Raw genomic sequence first — 24,259 nt, 5'->3', positions numbered from 1 at the left:
TCTTCCAATCCACATACCTGCTGCTGGCCTTCCAGCTTCTCAGGGAGATGTGACCAAGCTGTGTGCCTGTTGCTGTCCCACCGTATAATCGGGCAGAAGGGAATTGAAAACCCACACCCAAGGCCTCTTCCTGCATGGGGTCTATCAGGCTCTGTTGTAGTTAGATTCCAGGGGCTGAAGCTGATTGGTTCAGTTTAGCAAAGAGCAGACTATATGTATATATATAATTACATTTATATATATATATATGTATAAATTAAGCAAGCTTTATTATGAGCTATTTGCATACATACAGACCCCAGGGCGATGACACTGGTACCGATGAGCATGGTGGTTTTCCCAGTCAATGATGTACTAGAGGAAGGAGTCAGTAGGCATACTGCTTGAACGGTTGTCCCCATTGAGGCAACGTTGTCCTTGATAGTGCATCACATCTCTCTCCTCTGGTGGAGTACTCATTTTATCCCCTCCTATCCGGTAGCTGTTCTGACACGTAGGGCCAACAAATGTCACAATGGCCACCATGCTCCTCCTTGGTGTTGTATAAGCATGACTACAAATGCACATGTGCACCACTTGAGTTGGGGTTGAACTGGCTCTGTGAAAGTTGTTACTTCATCCATCATTATCTTCCCCTGCTGCCCTCTGGTCAGCTTTTCCAGCTGCAAGTGTCATGAGTACAAGCTAAGCCATAAACTTTCTCCAGCCTTGCCACAGTCTTGCCAGCATTGTCTCAATCATCTAAATGACACAAATTACTACGCCATGTATCACAAACTGCTTCAAATATACACTCTTCAGAGGATCTACTGTGTTCATAGTAACACATGATGTACATGTATCTCTACCTCTGCTCTCTCCTAATTCCAAGATTTAATAAAGACATTCAACAGTGTTGGCCCAAGTGCTGATCACTGAGGGATACTGCTAGGAACTGTCTGACAGGAGAACTTTGCACCACAGATGACACCTGGACCTGATTGTCCAGCATGCTTCCCACCCACAGCCTCATCCATTTGTTAAGTCCACATAGCACCAACCAGGCTAGAAGAAGTCTCTGGCAGACAATGTCAAAAGCCTTCCTAAAGTGCATGTAGACAGCATCCCTTTCTTTCCCCTCACCTATGGGTTCAGCAATCCTGTTTTTGTCCAAGTGCCTGGAGGTGGCTGTAGCTTGGTCCATCACTTTCTGAAGGACTGAGGTGAGGCTGACCAGCCTGAATTCTCCCCACCCTCCTCTGTCGTCTTCCAGAAGAAAGGTTTGATGTCATTCCAAGTCTCCAGAAAGCTCTCTGGTCCCTCTGGCACATTTCCTGACACAGTCCAAAAAGGCAGGGGAGGGTGATGCAACAGACAGGGGCATTTGCAATGAACCTGTGCAGGGCAGGTGAGATGGATCTCATGGGGATGGTGGGGATTGTTCATGGCATCACACATGGAAGCATCAGGGCTTTGTGAGGTGTTCACATTTGAGCTGGCCTTCTGCACTTCTCGTACACAGAACAGTATTCAGAGACACAAGTCCTTCCCTTGCACACCCAAAGGCAGGGCATTGCAATGGTTGTGGTGTCTCTCTGGCTTCTTCTGCCTCTCCTAGAGTCTGGGAGGCATCTCAGCCCTGTGGTGCATTGCCCTTCTGGGTACTCATTTGAGATACCCTATGGCATGAGGAATGGACACAGACTGAAGACATTAGTGGTCACTCAGGTTCCCCTCAGCACAATACAGAATCATAGAATCATTAAAGTTGCAAAAGACCTCCAAGACCATCTGGTCCAACCACAGCAAAATCAAATGATCGGGAGTAGAACAAAAGCAAAAGCAAAAAGCAGCCAATGAGAAGTGATCTTGCAGAAGTTGCACCCTTATGTGCCCAAGTGGCATGGACAGTGCTGGTTTCCCTCTCTAATGTGGAAAAGGCTGGGTCCCCTTCTCAAGAGAGAATTTTTGCCAGGAAGAAGTGCTTTTCTGTGATTCCTCTTTCTGCACAGCAGAATGACAAAAAGACAAACATTTCATCAAAGCTTTTCATACAGGCCCTGCTGCAGACAGGAAGCCTCACTGTGAGCTCTGGAGGGAACCCAGAAGACTGTAACAAGCACCAGGAAGATCCAGCAAGCTCAAGATATCTTCTATAGAGTAGAAAATTTTTGAAATCATGAATTGGAAAGAATTCATGTCTGTGAGTGAAGGAGAAAGACATATGTTATGTCAACATGGCAGTGCTTACAAAATCAGAGATGATGAAGTTTCATTTTGGTATTTGTGCCTTGGCCTAGGAGGTGGGGAATGCCCAGTGCTGGGGCATCTGTGCTCAGCTGTACCCTGTGAGTTGACCTTGCTCTCTTCCCCTCTGTCACTCCCCACACTTGGATGGACACATGAAACATCCACAATCCTGGAGGATGCATGAACCTCCTGGAATGATGTCCCTTTATTGCAGGGGGACGGTGAAATACATGAGATGCAGGGAAAGACCAGAGTGTGTGTAGCAGTGAGTGTGTATGTCCTCATGAACGTAAATGATTCCATAATTCAATAGAGAGCATGGTCAATGGGGCATAGGGCACCCTCAGCAGGTTGCAGAGGACAGAAAACTGGGAGAGGTGGTTGATAGAGAAGAAGGGTATTCTTCCATCCAGATAGACCTCAGCATGCTTGGGAACCGGAACCTCAGGAATTTTAACAAAGAGAAAAGGAAGTCCTTCCCATAGTGAGAAATAAGTCCTGCACCAGTACAGGCTGGGGAGGGACTGATGAAGAGACAAGGACCTTGGGGTACTGGTAGACAGTAAGCTGACCATGAGCCAGCAGGCTGCCCTTGTGTCAAGGGTGGCCAACAGCCTCCTGGACTGCATTAGACAGAGCATTGCCAGCAGGTCAAAGGAGGCGGTCCTTCCACTCTGCTCAGCACTGGTAATGCCATTTTTGCAGTCCTATGTCTGTTGCTGGGCTTCAAAGTACAAGAAGGACATGGGTTGAGAGAGCTGGTACTATTCAGCTTGGAGAAGAGACCGTTCCGAGGGTGTTCTTGTCAATGTATATACATGTCTGACAAAAGGACAGGATAAGGGAACCAGGATGTTCTCAGGGTGGCTGAGCAGCAGGACAAGAGGCAATGGCCACTAACTGACCCTAAGAAAACTTCTCTTTACTGTAGGTGACTGACGAACATTGCCCAGAGAGATACTGCAGCTTCCATCCTTGGGGATGTTCTAAACACTGCTGGACCCTGTCCTGGCAAACCTGCTCCAGCTGGCCATGCTTGAGTGGGAAGTGCTTGAACTAGACTTTCTCCATAGGCCTCCTCCAACCCTCATTATTTTGTGATTCTGTAATGCCCAACAGTGTTTCTGAGAAATTTTCTGTGGTACCCTCATCCTCAATGAGTCCTGCAGCCCATGGATCAGAGCTGCATTTTGAGGATGAACATGGTCACTAGGTAGTGCTGAGGACAGGGCCGGACAGGGATTACAAAAGCCAGTAACGTCACAACACACAGAAGTGCCCATTACCCCTGGCTCCACTGTCCAGCCCCTTCCCCTGACAAGACTTAGTGTCACAAAGGACCTCTGGAGCTCTCTCGCACCATGGTCTGCTCTGAGCAGGGATAACTTAACTAAGAGATCGGATTGGTCAGTACTTTCTCCTGACCAAGTGTTAATTCACATTCATGGTGATTTATTTTCTCCTTAAAACCATTATAAATTTCTTTCTGCCTTCTTCAAGCCTAATTTTTTTAAGTGTTGCTGGGATTGAGTTAACATTCTTAGAGCAGCTTAAATAGTGCTGTTCTTTCCATTTCTTCAAGGGCAAGAAGAAGGACCAATGAGACTTACAGGCTGGTCAGCCTCACCTTCTTCCCTATGAAGATAACAGAGCAGCTCATCCTGTCAACCATTTACAGGCAAAGAAAGGACATGAAAGTCATCAGCAGTAGTAAGCTGGATTCACCAAAGGGAAGTCATGCTTGAACAACTTGAAAACGTTCTATGATAAAATGACCGATAACTCAAGCATTCTGTGAAATTGTGTGATCTGGGACTAAGGTTCCTGCGACAGCTTCCCCTATCTGTTCATGCAACAACAAGCCAATTGGGATCTTCGGCTGAGGGTCCCATGTGCACAGTGATGGTCAACAGTTTCCCAAGCTAATAGAGTATCCACATTTTTGTCTATCAGAAAATTTCCAGCCCAGGTCAGCTCCTTTCTGATCTCTCCCCATTCCTCTTCTGATCAGGCCTGGTGCTCCTGGCCTCCTCCAAGTGCTCCTCACAGGACCCTGAGTGCTGCTCCGCAGAGAGAGGGGACCGTGATGCCCAAGGTGCTGCAGTTACTTTGTACTGGCTAAGATGGTCAAAGTAGGAAACACCCACAAGTGCACAAGAGTCCAGTCCTCATTCTGCAACACACCTCCCTGTGATCCCCACCCCTGAACCTATGGAAAACGAAGCACAGCCAAGGCAATGGAGACTGCAATTCCTGAAGCTAATTCCTGCTTTCATAAGGAAAAAGAGACCAGCCTTCGGTTCCTGCAGTGAGGAGGCACCCTTTTATTAGAGATGCTCCTCAGGAAGACAGAAATAACACCTTGATGACAACTGTACAGAAGGTCTTTGGGTTAGCAGGCACAGCAGGTTCATGCCTTTGGAGATGAGGGGTGGATAAATACATTTGTGTATTAACATGATCGTCAGACTTTAAAAGAAAAAATGCACAGACCTTCCCTGGGGTAAAAGAAGGAAAAACCTGTCAGGAAACATGGGCATCTTCCTGCTCCTGACTGTGAACCCATTGAATCAGTTTTCTGAGGGCATATTTGAGTTCCTGGTTCCTCATGCTATAGATGAGGGGGTTCACTGCTGGAGGAATCACTGAGTACAGAACTGCCACCAGCAGATCTAGAGGTGGAGAGGAGGTGGAGGAGGGCTTCAGGTAGGAAAACATACTGGTGCTGATAACCATAAAGACCACGGCCAAGTGAGGGAGGCACGTGGAAAAGGCTTTGTGCTGTCCCTGCTCAGAGGGCATCTGCAACACAATAGTGAAGATTTTAATGTAAGACAGGATAATGAAAACAAAACACCCCAGAGCAAGGACAAAACTGCTGGCAAACACCCCAACTTCCCGGAGATAGAAATCTGAGCAGGACAGTTTGAAGATCTGGGGGATTTCACAGAAGAATTGGTCCAGAGCATTGCCTTGGCAGAGGGGCAGGGAAAATGTATTGGCAGTGTGCAGGACAGCGTTGAGAAAGCCACTGCCCCAGGCAGCTGCTGCCATCTGGGCACAAGCTCTGCTGCCCAGGAGGGTCCCGTAGTGCAGGGGCTTGCAGATGGCAACATAGCGGTCGTAGGACATGACAGTGAGAAGAGAATATTCTGCTGAGATGAAAAATAGAAAGAGAAAGACCTGTGCAACACACCCATCATAGGAAATGGCCTTGGTGTCCCAGAGGGAATTGGCCATGGCTTTGGGGACAGTGGTGGAGATGCAGCCCAGGTCAAGGAGGGCGAGGTTGAGGAGGAAGAAGTACATGGGGGTGTGGAGGCGGTGGTTGAAGGCTATGGTGGTGAGGATGAGGCCGTTGCCCAGGAGGGCAGCCAGGTAGATGCCCAGGAAGAGCGCGAAGTGCAGGAGCTGCAGCTCCCGTGTGTCTGTGAATGCCAGCAGGAGGAACTCGGTGATGGAGCTGCTGTTGGACATCTGATGCCTCTGGACATGGGTCCTGTTCATGGAAGGAATTACAAGTGAAAAGTCAAACATGTACAACACCTATTGCATATCTTGTAGGAAGTGCCCTCCACACCACATCTGTTGCCTTCAGGGGGCAGTGGCGACCTGGTTCAGGAACGGCACGGCGGCCAACCCCAGGCCGCTTGGTCCATCGGCTCACAGACACCAATGTGGTGGATGGCAAATGACGTTTATTGTCGAGTCACATGGGGTTATCTACCCGAGGCCCATAGCGTCACTTCCGCTTGCTTACATCACAGGCCACACGCTACTGTCCATCAAGGGAGGGGCTCCACTTTTCCGTACAGCACAACATCTTCCGGCCGCCAGACCCTAACTACCCACAACATCAAAGACATACTACCTCCTGCTCAGTTCTGGAAGAAATTTGTAGTGCTCCTTGGCCAGAACTCTGACTGAGCTCTGTTGGCTAAGGCTCGGTCTGTCAGCAGGAGTCTGTGAGCAGAGCCCTTGGGCACTGGGGGTATCAGTCCTGCTCTGCTTCCAGAAGGCATATATGAACTGGGTGCAACCTCAGATGCCCACTGTCCAGGGACATCCTCCTCATTGCAGATCTGGAGGAGTAGGTCAAATAATCCCTCAAGAAACAACATAATTGATGTTGTTGCTGGCTGTAAGCTGAGGTATCTAAAAGGTCTTTGTAAAGTGCGTCACTGAGCTGTACATCTTTTACAGAGGAATGTTCTTGGAGCCTCAGTCTCTTACAAACACTATAATTTCATTACTAACCCCATGGCTCCCCAGCAGGGCATGAAAAAGTTAACTGATACTCAGGACAGCTCTTATCCTGGAAGTAACCCCTACCTTGAATGTTGCCTTGACTAATCTAGTACAAAGATATCTGAATTCTCCCTCAGCACAAGGGAATCCAGAGCTCATGACCAAGTTCCCCTAAAATTATGGAGGGAGATCAGTTTTGTAGGGGGAAAAGAGAGCAAGGGGTTACTGCGGAGAAGGCATCTAAAGTGCAGGGATGGGAGGGAAGTACACAAATCCCCCCTGCCATAGAGTTTCTTAGAGCTTCTTGGGTTTCCTTCTTCGTGCTCATGGCTCTGCTGCCTGCAGCTGGGTCTCTGTCCCCACACCTCCTGCCTGCAGCTCACAGTCCCATCCCAACCGCTGGGTGCTCAGCTCTGCCCTGCAGACACCTCCTGGCAGCAGGGCTCTGCCCAGGGGCAGGTCACTCTGTGCAGGTCCTACAGCCCAGGGCACACAGACCCTGCTGACACTGTGCAAGGGGTGGTAGAGCTTTCCATGGGCTGAGGGGCAGGAAAGGGACTGGTTATGGTCCTTTTAAGCCTCTTGTGAAGGCTTAGGTGTTACAACCTCTATTCTGAAATAATAACCTCTATTTCTATTCCCAGTGAGCCAAAGAAGAGAAAATTGAAAGCAGAGAGTCTGGAAACCTAAGCCTGAAGCTGGAATTCCCCACCTTCTCTGTGTTCTTGCAAAGCCCCCTTCGATACAACCTGGTTGTGCTGTGGAGCTGTGAACAGGCTGCCCCAGGAAGCAGCCTCCCAGCAGCAGCAGCAACCTGCCCTACCGGGGGGGCTCCTTCCACCCGCAGCTTCTCCCCGCAGCGCCCTGGGCAGCTCCCCGGGCAGGCTGAGTGCTGAGCCTGGCAGGCGGCAGAGGCCCTGCCCCGCCACACAGCCATTGGGGCACAGCAGGGACCTTGCTCTGCACCACGGCCCTGGACACCCCTGCCTGCACCCCCAGCTTCACAGCCTGCAGCCAGCCTGTGACAAGGGAGTTCTCGGGTCCTCGACGCTGACCCTGCAGCTTGGAAGCCCTGCTCTGGAGCATGTACTTCTCTGTATTAAAGAAACACACAGTGTCTCCAGCCATTTCTGCTCTGGGACAATTGAGGTCTAGGACACCTCCAGGATATTCCAGTGCATTGCAATGCACTTAGACTTACCGTGTTAAGGGTTACAAGCATTGCTTTTCCATTATACTTTCAGCTTTCTAACAATCCATACAGCCTGTAACAACTCTCCCTTTCCTCCTCTCCCCGTGACAGCTGCAGGCAGTGCCCCCAGCCGTGCTGCGCTGTGCAGAGGAGCTGCTCCTGGGCAGAGCTGTCTCTCTGCAGCGCTGCCCGCTTGCCAGGAGCTCCCCTTGGGCCCAGGAGCCCGACCCAGCTCAGCAGCAGAGGCCCAGCCCAAGGCCTCCCTTGCTCTGCCCCCCACCAGACTCCCTACACATGGCCCTGGGGCTGCAGGGGAACCTGCTGGGAAACAGCCTGATGGGATCCCTGGGCTTCCCTCCCTCCCCTGAGCACACACATTTCTCACCAGCAGTGTTGTTTCTCCTAGCAGAGGATGAATTAGCTGTAACAATAACTTCTTTATGCCCCAGTATCAGTTTGGACATGAAGTCATGGTGGGGGACATTTCTTCCTCCTTGTGGCCACTTCCAACCTTCCAGGATGCACCAGAAGGGACAAGAGAACACATATCCGGGCCTTCTTTCTGTCTGGGTCCTCCTGGGTATGTAGGCAGAGGGGATCCCACAGTCAGCATGCCCACCAGGTGCCTTCTGCTGGCCTAGCAGGGCCACTGGCAGATGTCAGCCCAAAAGTACAGATCCCAGGGAAAAGTCAAGGGTGACCTGTCAGCTACTTCAGGCAGAAGTGACCTCACAGTCCCTTTCTGTGACATATTCCTACTGCTGCCCTATCAACTGGAGGGACAGAAGTGACCTCACAGTCACTGCCACAGTCACATTCCTCCTGCTGGGGCAGGAGATCCTGAGGCAGAGCTGAGCTGATCAGAGCATTCCCACCCATCTCCTCTTTGTGGCCCACAAGCTGATCAGATCCATGGCCCCTCGCATTCATCTTTGAATCCCATGTGACTGCACAATAACCTCATGGTTCCTGCCCTGACCCAAGGGGCCAGGCACCTCAAGTTAAGGGTTGGGAGAGGGGTTGAAGGAATGGAGAGGGGCACAGGAATAGGGGCTTTGGGTGTTAGGTGTTCATGTATGGGATTAGGGACTAGAGCTCACCTTTCTGGGTTAAAGATTAAGCAAAGGTTTAGTGGGAGGGTTTGGTCTTTTGCTTGTGGTGGCAGGTCTGTGTTTTTTTAGGTATGGGCAAGTATTTTGGTTTAGGGTTTTGTTTAAGGCTGTCAGGAAATTGTGTAGAGTTAAACAGAGCATTTTACTGCTAATATTAAGGGCAGGGATCAGGGTGATCAAGAGAGTAAAGGTAAGGACAAGGGTCTATTGGCTGAGTTTGGGCTTCAGGGGATACTTTGAGGTCAGGCATTAGAGCAGTGGATTCCTGTCATGGTGTGGAGTAGCATTTAGGTTTAGGGAGTAATGTCACTGCTAGAAATAGGGAAAGGGTTTATGTGACTGTTTTTAGTTAATGTTACAGCAGAAACACTACCTGAACCTTCTTACATCTCTGAAACCATTACTTTTTGCTGGCCAAGCTCCTCTTCCCTCTCCCATATCTCACATCTCTCCTGGCCAGGCTTCCTCTGATTTCCCCATATCAGTCATCTCCTTAGGGGCAGTTTTCTGATGGCTTTCATGACCTCAGAGTCTCTGTCTCACCTCTGTTGGCTACTCCATTCCTGAGACAGACACAGCACCTAAGCCAGGATGGAAAAGGACACAAAGGTCTGTAGGAGCACCCTGCACAATGTGCCCAGCATCTCTGCACCACACTGAAATGGTGCTTCCTGCCTACAACTTTTGGATCTAGAATGGCTGCTATGGATCCAGGGTAGCTTTTCCCAGGCCCTCATACATGCTTCGGTTTGTTATGGGCGTCTTGGAGGCAGCGGCAGTTTCTTTATAGAAAACTGAAAACAACCCTGAAGGATGACTTTAGGTAAAAGCTGAAACCTCGGACGTGAACACCCCTATTCGAGACCTCTTCCTCGATGGAGTTTACCAGGCCCTTGGGAAGATAAGCTCTCACAAACTACGTGCAAAGCAGGTGCCTTCTGCTTGCCTTTCAGGTGCATTCGCAGATGTGAGCCTAAAGGCACAGATCCCAGCCAGGAGTCAAGGGATGACCCGTTGGCTACTTCAGAAAGTAGTTAGCTCACAGCAGTTTAACAGCCATTCACTTCCTGCTGGACTTAGAGTTTCCGAGGCACCACTGTCCTCATAATACCTCAGCTACATAACACCTCCTTTTTGTCCCAGGACCTGTCCAGGTAGAAGTGAGCTGGTTGTGATCCTTCCGGCCCATGGCACTGCTGCTGGACTCCCAGCCTCTCTGACGCACAGGAGCCAGTTCCATGCCAGTCCTGGGAAGTGCTAGGGCAGGAGGGACCTTGCAGGCAGTGTCCAAGCCCTGTGCCTATTGGTGGTCTCTCAACTCCTTGCACAAAGTGAAGATCACACTGGCGTCCATAAGCCATGTGCCTGCAGCTGGCCTAGAAGACACTCAGGGGAAGTACCCACCCAGCCCCATCTCGTGCCCATCCCGTGCCCATCCCCACCCCCAGCCCCAGCCCCAGATCCATCCCCAGCTGACGATGTTGCTTTTCAAAGCGAGGGAGTTGTGGTGCCTGGGGAACAGAGGCACTCTGCAGAACCAAGCTGGGCAGGCTGGGAGGCAGACCCAGCTCATTGGGTCTCTGCCATTGCCCCAGGGCTGCAAGAAATTACTCGCCAGACTCCTTTGCCGGGCTGCTGTATGCCCAGGAGCTGCAGAGCTGTCTCTGCCAGCTCACACCAGATTTACCACTTGAGCTCTGGTCAGTCCACCTGGAACAGCCTCACACTCTGTGATTGTCTCCCAGGCTCATATTGCCCCTGCAGATCACCTGGGCCCTCCTGGAGTCCATTCTGGGACTCCGCTTTCGCTACACCAAGCCCACGTGGAAAGCAGTAAAGCATGGAGCCTCTTTGGAGTTTCTTCCTTGGGCTTGTTCTAGACAGCAGCTTTGCAAGAAGGCCTCAGCCTTCAGGCAGTGCCCCGAGGAGATCCCCTCTTAGGCAGGAAGTGCTGCAGTGGAGGCCAGCTCTGCCACTGCTGTGCCCACCGCCTGTCCCTGCCTGCAGTCCCAGCTCAGCCCCACAGCAGCACTGGCACCAAGCTACAGGAGCAGCCACGCCTGACCCCACCAGCAGGGCCCGGCAGGAGAGGGTGGCAGTGGCAAGAGAGCAGCTCTGCATGCACCAAGCACTGGTGCTCCCTGGCCATGCTGCTGGGATGGGACTCTTTTCCTCTGCACACAGGCACTGTCCCTGCAGAGCCAGACCGGGTCTCAGAGGAAGGACGCCAGACAAAGAAGGCAGTGCAGGCTCCTTTATTTTGTTTCAATTCACAGAGAGCCTGGCTCCTCATGTATAGAGTCTTTGAGCTACACTTGACAAGTAGACACTGAAATGGAAATGTCATGAACTATATTATTTTAATGGGCAAAATAAGCCAAATTAAAACTATGAAAAACCTCTAATAAAAATGCGTCCAAGCACACAAACAAACAAAAGGATATTGCCTACAGGAGTAGTAATTCACATTATGAGTCAGATGCAGAATCAGATTGGAAATATACCGTGTCTTAAACACATCCAGTCAGCAATTTCCACAGGGCAGTCTTGAGGTCCTTGTTCCTCATGCTGTAGATGAGGGGGTTCAGTGCTGGAGGCACCACCGAGTACAGAACTGTTACCACCAGGTCCAGGGATGGGGAGGAGATAGAGGAGTGCTTTAAGTAGGCAAATAAGGCAGTGCTGGTAGACAGAGAGACCACAGTCAGGTGAGGGAGGCACGTGGAAATGGCTCTGTGCCATCCCTGCTCAGATGGCATCCTCAGTACAGCCCTGAAGATCTGCACATAGGAAATAACAATGAAAACAAAACAACCATAAGCTAAACAGACACTAAAAACAAGTGCCCCAACTTCCCTGAGGTAGTCATCCGAGCAGGAGAGCTTGAGGATCTGGGGGATTTCACAGAAGAACTGGTCCAAAGCATTGTCATGGCAGAAGGGCAGGGAAAATGTATTGGCAGTGTGCAGGACAGCATTGAGAATGCCACTGCCCCAGGCAGCTGCTGCCATCTGGGCACAAGCTCTGCTGCCCAGGAGGGTCCCATAGTGCAGGGGCTTGCCACAGCCCTTGCTCCTTTCCACACCTGGCTGTCCTAAGGACTCCCAGACCTGCAACTCTTTCCTTGCTGGCTGCAGACCCTTGTGCATGGACTGTCACTCCGGATCTGAGCTGAGTGTGATAACTCAGACCACCCAGCCAGGATGATGACACCAATGAATTATTCTTTGAAGAGCTAAGAAATACCTCAAGATCAGTTGCCCTTGTCCTGATGGGGAATTCAACTTGCCAGTCGTCAACTGTGATTACCACACGGCCAACACAAGCAGGTCCAGGAGGTTCCTAAAGCACCTTGAAGATCACTTTTTGGTTCAGGTGCTAAGGAAGCCAACTAGGAAAGGTGCCCTACTAGATCTGCTGCTGGAGAACAGAGTGGGTCTTGTGAGAGATGTGGCAATTGGTGGCCATCTTGGTCATAATGACCATGAAATTGTTGAATTTGAAATTTTTGGTGACAGGTGGAAAACTGCCACCAAAACTTCAGTCCTGGATATGGGGAGAGCAGACTTCAGGCTGCCTGGGGAACTAGTTAGCAAGGTCCCCTGGGAAACTGCTTTTGAAGTCATTGGCGTCCATCAGTGCTGGTCAGTCTTAAGCGCTGCCTCCTAAAAGCACAGAATCTGGCAATTCCAAAATATCAGCAATGAGACCGTGGTGCTCTAATGATGAGCTGTCTCCTCATAGGCCTCAGTGGCAGAGACAACAGCCATAGCCATCGGTAGAAATATCTTGGTCTTGTTGGGACTTTCAGCCTTGCTAAGTCCTTGTTCCTCTCCAGACCAGGATACCCTAGGGACTCCCAGACTTACACCTCTTTCCCTGCTGGCTGTAGACCCTTGTCCATGTCATGTCACACCAGATCTGAGCTGAGAAAGACAACTCATATTTTCTTGGTGGCCGTGTTCCTTGTAAGGCAGCTCTGTAGGAAGCTGGCCTGGTTCCTGGTGAGCAGGCACCACTGCTTGTATGGCATCCCTCATGGTGCCCAGGCCCTCTTCCTTTTCTCCTTCAAAATGTCAAGAGGTTTCTGTAGGCAAAATCCTGCTGTTTCTCCAGGTTCCCCTGGACAGATGCTCCACTGCGTCAGCTGTTAATGTCTATAGGCAGATGGCTCACCCTGATTGTGCTGTCTCTCACAAGATAGCAGCATTGGCAGTTGCAGGAGAGTTTGGACAATACAGGAGTAAGTAGTTGAATGGAGTTGCAGCACAGACTCACAGAGGGCTCGAGCATGGAAGGCTGCCAGAGTCCACCTTTTCTGTGCTTCCTTCTCATGCCTTCTGTCATTTTGTTTGGAACTTTGTCTTAAATCTTGGAAGTCTTTGCAAGGACAAAAATAGAAGGGCCAAAGCCTAACTGGAGATCAGTCTGGCTGTTACCATCAAAGACAATAAAAATGTTTTTAGAAATACACAAGAAGGGGAGGATTAAGGAGAATCTTCATACCTTATTGGATGTGGAGGGAAACATTTTGACAATAGATGAGAAAAAGACTGAGGTATTTAATGCCTTCTTTGCCTCAGTCTTTAGCAGCAAGACCAGTTGTTCCCCTGATACTCAGCCCCTGAGCTGGTAGATAGGGACAGGGAGCTGACAAAGGGGTGACACTTTTCACAACTTCTTCACTCTCCCTTTCTCCTTCTCCTCCCCTTTCTCTTCCAGGCTAGTTACAATAGCTTCAAAGCTTTCAGTATCCTGGGGATGGTCAAACCAGCCTGTTCCTATTGTGATGTCTCCTGAATGTGCTTCATCTTTTGTTTAAGGTTAAACAAGTATTTGAGAGTGCCATCCAGAAGTCTGCCCCCAGGCAGTAGATTTAGTAGAGGCTAGGAGTATGGGAGGATACTACCAGGCACCTAGAGCAGTGAGCACATCCAGTGCTTTGGAACTTCACCCCTGAGCAAGTGAAGAATCCTAAAAAAAATGGTGAAATACATGAAAAAAGGTTGTGAAAAGATACAAATTGCTGCAAAGAGCTGGGGCTTTTCCTATGTATAGAAGACACAGCCAATGCTACTCCAAGTCCAATGACAGGCCCTCCCGCAACTCCAGTCTGCGTGACGATCCCTGCTGCCTCTCCAATTCCTCCGAAAGGCCCTGCAGCCATAGCAACTCCTGCAATGGGCCCTGCAGACACTCCAACCCCTGTGACAAGCCCTGCAGCCACTCCAGCCCCTCTGATTCTCTGATGGGCCCCATAGCTGGGCCAGAGAACCAACCTGTGCTACTATTGGTTACACCTATATGCAAGAGAAAAAAATGGATGAAAAAAAACTTTCTTTTTTTTTTTTTTTTTTTTTTTTTAGAAAGGAAACTCCTATGCAGACAAGAAAGGAGGAAGAAGACAAGGAATGCTTCGACAAAGTTGGGCCATCAAGGAAGAAGGAGGGCAAAGAGGAAGAGATCAGAACAGCATCAGTAACCTATCCCAGATTTGTGAAAAAATGTCAGTCATCATCTAGATGAGCGCGTTGTCACTTGGCTGCTCCAGTGCTGGGAGAACAGGGCCAATAGCCTGGAATTAGAGGGCAGAGAAGCCAAGCAGCTGGGATCCCCCTCTAGGGAAGGGGTGATGGACAAAGCAATTGGCCCTACCATTTAGCATGGACTGATCCAGACTGCCCTGCAATGGGGGAAGCTCCTGAACACCTGCAGTACCTTGGTGACATCATCATGTGGGGCAACAGAGCAGAAGTATTTGAGAAAGGGAAGGAAAGAATCCAAATCCTTCTGAAAGCTGGTTTTACCCTAAAACAAATGTCAAGAGACCGCAACACTTGATTCCCATGCAGGCTGGCCAGGGCTGGGGGGACCACTGATCGAGGACAGGCTGGGCATCGATCATTGGGTGGTGAGCAATTGTATTGTGCATCACTTGCTTTGTACACCTAATTATTATTGTTGTTATTGTTGTTGTTATTATTATTATTAATCTCTTCCTTTTCTGTCCTTTTAAACTGTCTTCATCTCAACCCATGAGCTTTACAGGTGTGGAGCTGCAGGGGCAGTGAGCTAACAGCTGTGTGGTGCTGAGCTGCCGGCTGGGTTGAACCACAACGTCATGTTTGAAAACTGCACATCAATAGCACAAATCACACTTCTAACATCAGTCTCTCCCATGTTCAGAGAGGAGCAGTCGCTGATGACTTCAGTCTGCTTCAAACACCACACCCCAGGAGAGACCCCGATGACTTCAGGAGCTGTCAGCCCTGAGGCCTTGAGGACACCTCGAGGGAGCCCAATGGCACAGAGCAAGTGATGCCATGGTCGGGTGCTGTGCTGCTGAGCTGGGCCGGGCTCCTGGGCCCAAGGGGAGCTCCTGGCAAGCGGGCAGCGCTGCAGAGAGACAGCTCTGCCCAGGAGCAGCTCCTCTGCACAGCGCAGCAGGGCTGGGGGCACTGCCTGCAGAGACACAGTGCTTAAAGGCAGGCAGAAGTGGCAGCATGCCCAGAGCTCACCGGGGGAGAAGACTTCCCAGCCCTGCACCCGGTAAGTGTCTGGCTGGAGGGCAATGCAGCCGCAGTTCGTGGAGGCAGGAGAAGCCGGGGGTGCAGGCAGGGGTGTCCAGGGCTGTGGTGCAGAGCAGGGTCCCTGCTGTGGCCCAGGGGCTGTGTGCCGGGGCAGGGCCTCTGCCGCCTGCCAGGCTCAGCACTCAGCCTGCCTGGGGAGCTGCCCAGGGCGCTGCGGGGAGAAGCTGCGGGTGGAAGGAGCCCCCCTGGCAGGGCAGGGTCCTGCTGCTGGTGGGAGGCTGCTGCCTGGGGCAGCCTGCTCACAGATCCACAGCACACCAAGGCAATTTCAAAGGGAACTTCACTCTCATCTTTCCTTAGCCTCTGCTTTCAGTTTTCTCTTCTTTTAGCTCACTGGGAATAGAAATAGAAGCTGTTATTTCCAAGAAGAGACTGAGACTTACTCGACATAAGAAGGAAGTTTACAAGGACCCCCAGCAAGTCCCTTTCCTGCCCCTCAGCCCGTAGAAAGCTCCAACACCCCTTGCACAGTGTCATCAGTGTCTGTGTGCCCTGGGCTCTAGGACGTGACCCCAGCAAGCTGCCCCTGGGCAGAGCCCTGCTGCCAGGAGGTGTCTGCAGGGCAGAGCTGAGCACCCAGCGGGTGGGATGGGGGCTGTGAGCTGCAGGCAGGAGATGTGGGGACAGAGACCCCGCTGCAGGCAGGGACAGCTGCAGGCAGGAATTAGCAAGAGAGCATTAACAGAATAGTCTGGCACCTCACAGTCCACCCTCAAGCCCAACAGATTCAGGATGTGCCTCATAAACTCAGCAGCAGGAAGTCCAGCAGAGCACACTCTCCTGAGTTCCTGTCTGTCCGTCCCTGGCAGAAGCCTCGTCGTATTTCTCTCTGTTCCTGCACCTTCTGCTGCTGTTCTTTATGCTCTCCCATCTCCATGGAGCTTTATGGCTCCCTGTAGATGGGGTGTTCAGCTGCAGCTCAAGCACTGACCCTCTAGGACCCACTAGGTAGATGTGCCTGTAGAAGGAAGGTGCCCAAAACCTCTTCTAACCTGTGGGGCTTGGTGCAATGCAGTGTATGCAGCAGAATTAAGATGGATCTCCTTCCAGGGAGTTTCTGAGGCTACAATAATTGAGTGGCTCTATGGGGGCCATTGGACTGAGCCTAAGAGGACTCTGCCTGAGACCAGGGAAGATAGACAGACTGGCTGTCTGCACTGCACTAAGGACAGTCACTTTGCCTCCTGGCACTTACAAAATCTCAACTGGAATACATTACAAATGCCAGGGTTTACTTCCCTCAAAAAAATCTCCTAAGAGTAACACAGGAAGTTGGAACAAAGCAAACCACAAATGCCGTTTGGCTGTCAAGAATGTTGACAGTAGTTATGCTGTGAAGTCAACATACGTGAGAGTTAGATTTAATCAGAGATCACTCACAGTTCGTATTTCACTAGAACTGTAGGGCAGGCAGAACCCACAGCGGAATCCTGGACTCCCAGTGAAAATGTATTCTACACCAATCAGAGCTCAAACGAGGGAGCAGCAGAAAGGTCTCAGCAGAAAGTCACTTAATGAGAAGTGTAGCAGGTTTTTCTCAGAGAACACTGTCCCTATTTGTCACTACATTTTCCTATTTGGCAGGTCTCTATGCACAGAGATGTCAAATGTCCAACAGCAGCTCCATCACCGAGTTCCTCCTCCTGCCATTCGCAGACACACGGGAGCTGCAGCTCCTGCACTTCGCGCTCTTCCTGGGCATCTACCTGGTTGCCCTCCTGGGCAACGGCCTCATCCTCACTGCCGTAGCCTGTGACCACCGCCTCCACACCCCCATGTACTTCTTTCTCCTCAACCTCGCCCTCCTTGACCTGGGCTGCATCTCCACCACTGTCCCCAAAGCCATGGCCAATTCCCTCTGGGACACCAAGGCCATCTCCTACTCAGGATGTGCTGCACAGTTCTTTTTCTTGCTCTTCTTGATATCAGCAGAGTTTTATCTCCTCACAGTTATGTCCTATGACCGCTACGTTGCCATCTGCAAGCCCCTGCACTACGGGAGCCTCCTGGGCAGCAGAGCTTGTGCCCAGATGGCAGCAGCTGCCTGGGGCAGTGGCATTCTCACTGCTCTGCTGCACACTGCCAATACGTTTTCCTTGCCCCTCTGCCGTGGCAATGCTGTGAACCAGTTCTTCTGTGAACTTCCCCAGATTCTCAAGCTTTCCTGCTCAAAATCATACGTCAGGGAAGCTGGTCTCCTTGTGGGTGGCGTCTCTTTAGCCTTCGGTTGTTTTGTTTTCATTGTGGTTTCCTATGTGCAGATCTTCAGGGCTGTGCTGAGGATGCCCTCTGAGCAGGGCCGGCACAAAGCCTTTTCTACGTGCCTTCCTCACCTGGCTGTGGTCTCCCTCTTTACTGGCACTGGCATGTTTGCCTACCTGAAGCCCCTCTCCACCTTCTCCCAATCTCTGCACCTGGTGGTGGCAGTTGTTTACTCAGTGATGCCTCCAACACTGAACCCCTTTATCTACAGCTTGAGGAACCAGGAGCTCAGGGATTGTGCTAGGAAAGTGATTTCAGAGACACTTCTTAATAGTAAGTTTCTCTCCTTCTCCACAAAGAATTTGCATCATATTCCCTTGCAGGCCTGGTGCTTCTTACATTACTATTATTGCTATGTTTATCTTTAGTGTCATTTACATCAGTAGCTTTCTCATAAACAATGTTTTATTCATCCTACTTCTGTTGAAAAATTAAACTGCTTTGTTTACTCTGTTAAGTTTTGTCTACATTAACAAAAGTGCTGACACTCCCGTAGCATCTTTGTAATAACAGCATGTCCCCAATTCACTGCCTTTAAACCCAAGTCTTCTTTCAAATGTGGAGCCAATAATTTGGCTGAAAATTGTGGTGGTTTCACACTGACGGGCAGCTGAAGTCCACCACACCGATCTTTTAAGTCTTCATCCTCAGAGGAAGAGGGGAAAAATATAGAATGGAAAAGGGCACCAGGGCTGATTTAAGGACAGGGAGGTTGCTCAACAATTGCAGTGATGGACAAGACAGACTGCGTGTAAGGAGATTACAATAATGCATTATCTGGAGGAGTGAGAAAATAAGATAAACTAAAAATACCTTCCCTCCCATCCATCCACTTCTACCTCCTCCCACCAAGTGACACGGGGAAGAGGGAATGGGGGCTGTGATCAGTCTGTGATATTTCTTCCCCACCACTCCTTCACGGTCACTTTCTGTCCCTGCTCCAGGGTGGGAGCCCTCCCACGGATTCCTCCCATGGGATGCCATCCTTCCCAAACTGATCCTGCATGGGCTTCCCACAGTCCTTCGGGAACTGCTTCAGCATGGATCAGTACCAAGCTGGGAGAAGTGCTTCAGGAAAGGAATGCTCCAGAGTGGGCTCCTCTCCATGGGCCTCAGCCTCCTCCAAGCCACATCCGCCTGCTCCACCGGGGGCTCCTCCATGGGTTGAAGTGTGGAGATCTGCTCCATGTGGGACCCATGGGCTGCAGGGGGACTGCCTGCTCCACCAGGGGCCTCTCCATGGGCTGCAGGGAATCTTCTAGTCTGGCATCTGGGGCACCTCCTGCCCTCCTTCTGCACTGACCTTGCTGTCTGCAGGGCTGTTTCTCACATTTTCTCACTCCTCTGCTAGCTGTTGCTGCACAAACATTTTTATGCTTTATCCTTTCTTTAAAATGTTATCAAAGCTGTGCAACCATCGTTGTTTATTGGGTCAGCTTTGACTAGAAGCCAGAGGATCCCTTTTTGAGAGCGAGGAACTGGTTCTGATCAGAACTGGGGCAGCTTCTTTAGTCTCAATAAGCCACCTCCAGCAATTATTCCACACCTGATGCAGCTCCTGGTCCCTTCTCGCAGAGGCCACCCATGCAGCCTGCCCCACTACCAAAACATTCTGACCTAAACCCAATACATTTGTTAGGGAGGAAAAGTATGTTACAGAACTCCTAATGAAGGTCCTTCAACAAGGGAAATGCCCTTGCAGGAACGGCTGATTTGAAGTAGCCTGGGATTTGAACTGCAGCCTGGGAAGCATTACTCATTACAACTGGAAAACTGAAAAGGCAGTAAGAAGGAAGCTTGTGCCATTTGAACCATGTGGTCTGCCTGATGTGATTCACAGGCTCACATAGAGAAACAGATGAGAAGGTATTGAATGCACAAAAGGACATTCAGAAAGTAGAGGAGGAGGAAATTCCCAAGTTAAGAGAACTGTCGTAACCAGAGGAGAGGAAGATGGGGCCCTACTTTTGCTGGGAGCCCCAGCACAGGAAAGATGTGGACCTGTTAGAGTGAGTCCAGAGGAGGACCATAAAGGTGATCGGGGGCTGGAGCACCTCTCCTGTGAAGAGAGGCTGAGAGAGGTGGGGCTATTGAGTCTAGAGAAGGCCCCAGGCAGACCCTACTGCAGCCTTTCAATACTTAAAGAGATCTAATAAAAAGGTAGGAGAAAGACTCTTTACTCGAGTAGATAATGGTAGGACAAGGGGGAAAGGTCATAAACTAAAACAAGATAGATTTAGATTAGACATTAGGAAGAAATTCTTCCTTCTAAGGGTAGTGAGGCACTGGAACAGGTTGCCAAGAGAAGTTGTGGATGCCCCATTCCTGGAGGTGTTTAAGACAAGTTGGAAGGGGCCTTGGCCAACCTGATCCAGTGGGTGGCATCCGTGCCTGTGGCAGGGGGGTTGGAGTTAGATGATCTTTAAGGTTCCTTACAACCCAAGCCATTCTATGATTCTATGATATGATTCCATGAAGATCTTAGAGCCCACAGACATAGTGTCTGGTTACAAATCAAACAGCTGTAGTTTGAAGTCATAGAAATACAAGTTCTAGAAACAGAAGTTTTACAAAATAAGGTAAAAGAAGCCAGAACAGCAGCTCAGTTTCTAGCAGAGCTTTGGAAAGTCAATAACAAGACTCACAACCATCTCAAGGGGGTCACTGCAGCCTGGGAACTCCAGACTACAGCCTGGACAAGTCCGTAGGTTCTGTGGGGGAGGCCGGGATTCCTGTGGGCTGGCAACATGCCTCCTGGCACACTTGCCAGTGGATTCTTGAAGATGATCTACATTTGAAATTACATTGAGCCTATGAGAAACTCGTGCAGGGTCATTGTGAAAAAATTCAGGCTGGAAGACTGGAAAAAGTGGGTGACTTTGAGTGGCTGTGGCAGATCCCAGCAGCTTGCTCCAGTCTTTTTCTATTTCCCCTTCCAACTAGGGAAATTAAAAGGCATTAATATGAACACACCCATCAGTTCAATCTGCATATTAAAGGAAAGTAATAGTTATTGTGCTGTAGGTGCAGCAGGCAGTAGGCGCTGGATTGGGCCTCAGAAGACTCAAGCAGATCAAATCTGGTTCATCCATGAGCTAAGACAAACACCGTGAGCACAGTGAAGGACACGGAGTGGTGCCCTCCCATGAAGGAGGATACAGAGCACAGCTGTAAGAGGTGTCTTGCTTGTGCCACAACCAACACAGGTTCAGCTGAAGTGAAAGCCCCAGCCCAGGACCAATGGAGTGAAGGTCCCTGGGCACAACTGCAGAAAGACTTTGCAAGACCTCTGCCAGTGACAGCTCAAAGCACCAAATGCATCTTGGTGGTAGTAGGTCCTTTTGGCACATGGGCAGATGTCCTCCCTGGTAAAACCACCACGGAGGCCACCACTGCAAAGCTGCTGCATAACACCGACTTTTGTCCCCGAGGTCCAGACAGGGGAGAGGGAAGGGGAGAGGCAGGCCGTGGGGAGGGGGCTGGAGTGAGGTCACTGCAACTGCAGCAGCCTGATTGGCCCTCAGAAGGGCTGGCCGGCAGGCACTGTGACATCATCCCGCGCATCAGAGAGCCCCCTGGGCAGCAATGACGTCACTGCAGAGGGGAGGGCGAGGGGCTGGCAGAGCCCCATCGAGGGGCTGGCTGGGGGTCCCCTCTGCTACAGCCACCTGGCGGTGCGGGGCAGGCAGGAGGGCAGGCAGGGTTCATGGCCGCCTTGCTCAGGACGAGCCCTGGGCGAGCTGGGTGAGAAATCTGAGCCTTAGCTCCAGCAGAAGCTCTTCTCTTTGCTCTTGACTTTTCTTGATAACATCACTTCCAGGTGAGCTCTGCCCATGCTAAAACCATACCTCCATCTAAACCATAAATTTCTGTTTTGGAGCCTGTCCTTGCTGTCACCCCCTGGCAGATCCTTCCTGGCCCCTCTCAGAGCCCTGTCCCTGCAGTGTCCCAGCCCCACTGCCCCACACATGGTTCCACAGCCATGCTGCCAAGGCACCGCACATGGCAGTGCACATTCAGGGCTGGATGGATCTCTCCCCATTACAATCCCAATGGCTCCCTCAGGGTTCCTTCCCACCATGGCCCTCCTTCCTTTGCAGCCTTCTCCAGCCCATGGCCCCTGCCCTGACCAAGCCACCTCCCATGGGGGCCTCTACAGACAGCCCTGCTCCAGGTCAGCAGGGCTCTGGGCCAGGACAGAGGCCGACAGAGCTGGCTGTTCCCCCAACACAGACCTTGAGCACAGCTCTTCCACCTCCCTGATCTCTGCCCACCTCCCTGCCCTCATCCCAGGCCAGTGCCAGTGGTCCTCAGGGTAGTGTCCACCGCAGGCTGCTGCAGGGCTCTGGGCACTGCCACCACAGCCCCAGCCCCTCTGAAGACCACAGCAGCTCCTGGGGCACAGAGGGCTCAGCCCCACAGATGGGGACTTCCATGGCACAAGTGTACAGTGGTCAGTGTCCCCTGCTGTGTCCCCTTCTCTCTTCTGCAGCAGATCCCCTTGAAGCCTGCAGCCCCTCAGTGCCATCCCTGACAGCACTTGACATCCACGACATCACTTTCCTAATGGTAGAAATGGTCTCTCCTTGTGCTCCTGGTTCCGTGTGCGGTAGATGAGGGGGTTCACTGCTGGGAGCATCACTGAGTACAGGACAGCCATCACCAGGTCCAAGGATGGGGATGAGATGGAAGGGCACTTCAGGTAGGCAAAAAAGGCACTCCTGAGAAACAGAAAGACCACAGCCAGGTGAGGGAGGCACGTGGAGAAGGCTTTGCGCCATCCCTGTTCAGAGGGCATCCTCAGCACAGCAATGAAAATCTGCATATAGCTAATGGACTCTCCTGGCAGCTTCACATTTATGTCCTGGAGGATGTCCTCTGCTGTGTGCCATGTGGGACAACCATGCCTATGTACCTCAGTGACCATCTCTGCTGCCATTAGACACCAACAGGTTGCTCCTAAATCCTATGCTTGGTCTCTCCCAAGTCCATGCAGCAACATGGGGAGCAACTGCACGTCCCATGGGGGCCTCTGCAAACAGCCCTGCTCCAGGTCGGAACCTGCTGGGAAACAGCCTGAAGGAATCCCTGGGCTTTCCTCCCTCACCTGGCACACACACTTCTTCACACCAGGCTCATTTCTCTTAGTGAAAAAATAATTTTCTGTAACAATCACCTCTTTTCATCCCAATTGATGGTGGGACACCCAGGCATGGTCATAGAAGTAACTTCTTTAACCCCCTGCTTAAGGAAGGGATTCAGCAGAGTCACTCGAGGCATCTCATGCTGGGTTTTTGTCCTGGGGCTGGAATGGGACAAAGATCCCTCCCATGCCTGCCACAAACCCACGGGAGCTGGGATTCCTCTGCACTCAGTTTAGGTGTGAATAACATGGGCAGCTGCAGGTGAGCTCCTTTTCTCAGCTCCAGGATTATTAATGGAGATGGAAGAAATCTGGGGGTTGAAAACACCTGGTGACATGTCAGGGGGCAGAGGTACATGCAGGCATCTGCAAGCTCTAATGGACGTACCGTGAGGGACAGGGCAGCACCTGGGGCACCCCCTTGGAGGCTGGTGAGGAATGCCTTTGGCCAGCTGAAATGACAGCAAATGCACCCATTTAGGACAACTAAACCTGTCCCTCCTTAGTAGGCTCAGGGCAGCCTGTAGAGGCATCCACCTGACCCAATGGAGAACTGTGCCACAGGGAGAGCTGAGTCTCTCTCTCCCTCTTCTCCATCTGGTTTTCCCTCCATCTCCAGGGACTGTAACAGCATTTGGCTCATGGACATCCCTATATTACCTAATGAAATTCAGGGCAATTGCTCTACTTAATAGCCAATTGCAGGTCTGCAGTGCTACCTGAGATGCCAACGCTGCCCAGCACCACTGGAGCATGGAGCTGACATGGGCAACACAGGACCCACAGGGCACCTCTGGCCATTCACAGCTGGTACTTAGAGGGCACTCCTGAGAGCATCTCTGACAGACCTGGTGCTGATGAGCAAATGACAGCTTCTCAGAGAGCCAAGGTCTGTCCCATTTCTATCGGGTAGAGGCAGGCAGTGCATGGATATGAGGCACATCACACCAGAGTTTCCACTTGTGTCGTTCAGCTCGCAAACGCTGCTGCTGCTTCTCATCCCCACCCGTTAATCACTCCGATGGTACTACCCAGACACAGTGATATTTTCTGTGTCCCTGGATCACAGGATGCCCATAGCCAAGGACATTGTCAGCAGCCCCCTCTCCTGCCTGGAGATCAACCTCAGCTCCAGCACTGGCTCTCAGGGCTGCACCAACACCACAAAGGCCCTCTGCTGTCAGAGCGGCACAGCCCAGGCCTGTTTCCTTCTGGCCTCAGGAACACCAGGGCATACTGTGCTTCAGGCCCCTCATTTCATCCGCCTATGGCCATCTGCCATCCATGGCAGCAGGTCTCTGCCCTGCTGGAAAGCCTTTGCATGTCTTGGGTCTTGGGCAGAAGGTCTGGGACAAGCCTGAGTTTGGCCCTTGTGCCACAGGTGAGGTGCTGCAGCCCAGATGTGCCCCAATGCCCTCAGCCTGGGGCACAGGCAGGAGGAGCTGGATCCCCACTGAAAGGAAGCTGTGTCAGCATTAAGGAG

General features: G+C 51.2%; 2 protein-coding genes across 2 annotated transcripts; one reads left to right on the top strand and one right to left on the bottom strand.

The window, feature by feature from the left end:
* Positions 1–4,752: 4,752 nt before the first annotated feature.
* LOC140000984 (olfactory receptor 14A16-like) lies at positions 4,753–5,706 on the bottom strand. The gene has a single exon (XM_072032103.1). The coding sequence runs from the start codon at positions 5,704–5,706 to the stop codon at positions 4,753–4,755; it is 954 nt and encodes a 317-aa protein (XP_071888204.1).
* An 11,272-nt stretch (positions 5,707–16,978) lies between these two features.
* Positions 16,979–19,571, top strand: LOC140000983 (olfactory receptor 14A16-like). The gene is made up of 2 exons (XM_072032102.1): positions 16,979–17,906; positions 19,474–19,571. The coding sequence occupies exons 1-2, from the start codon at positions 16,979–16,981 to the stop codon at positions 19,569–19,571; spliced, it is 1,026 nt and encodes a 341-aa protein (XP_071888203.1).
* The last annotated feature ends 4,688 nt before the right edge of the window (positions 19,572–24,259 follow it).

The sequence above is a fragment of the Anas platyrhynchos genome, chromosome 36 (genome assembly GCF_047663525.1).
Source record: "Anas platyrhynchos isolate ZD024472 breed Pekin duck chromosome 36, IASCAAS_PekinDuck_T2T, whole genome shotgun sequence".
NCBI lineage: Eukaryota > Metazoa > Chordata > Aves > Anseriformes > Anatidae > Anas > Anas platyrhynchos.
The sequence above is the reverse complement of the archived record's forward strand: the minus strand, read 5'-3'. Positions and strand labels throughout refer to the sequence as shown.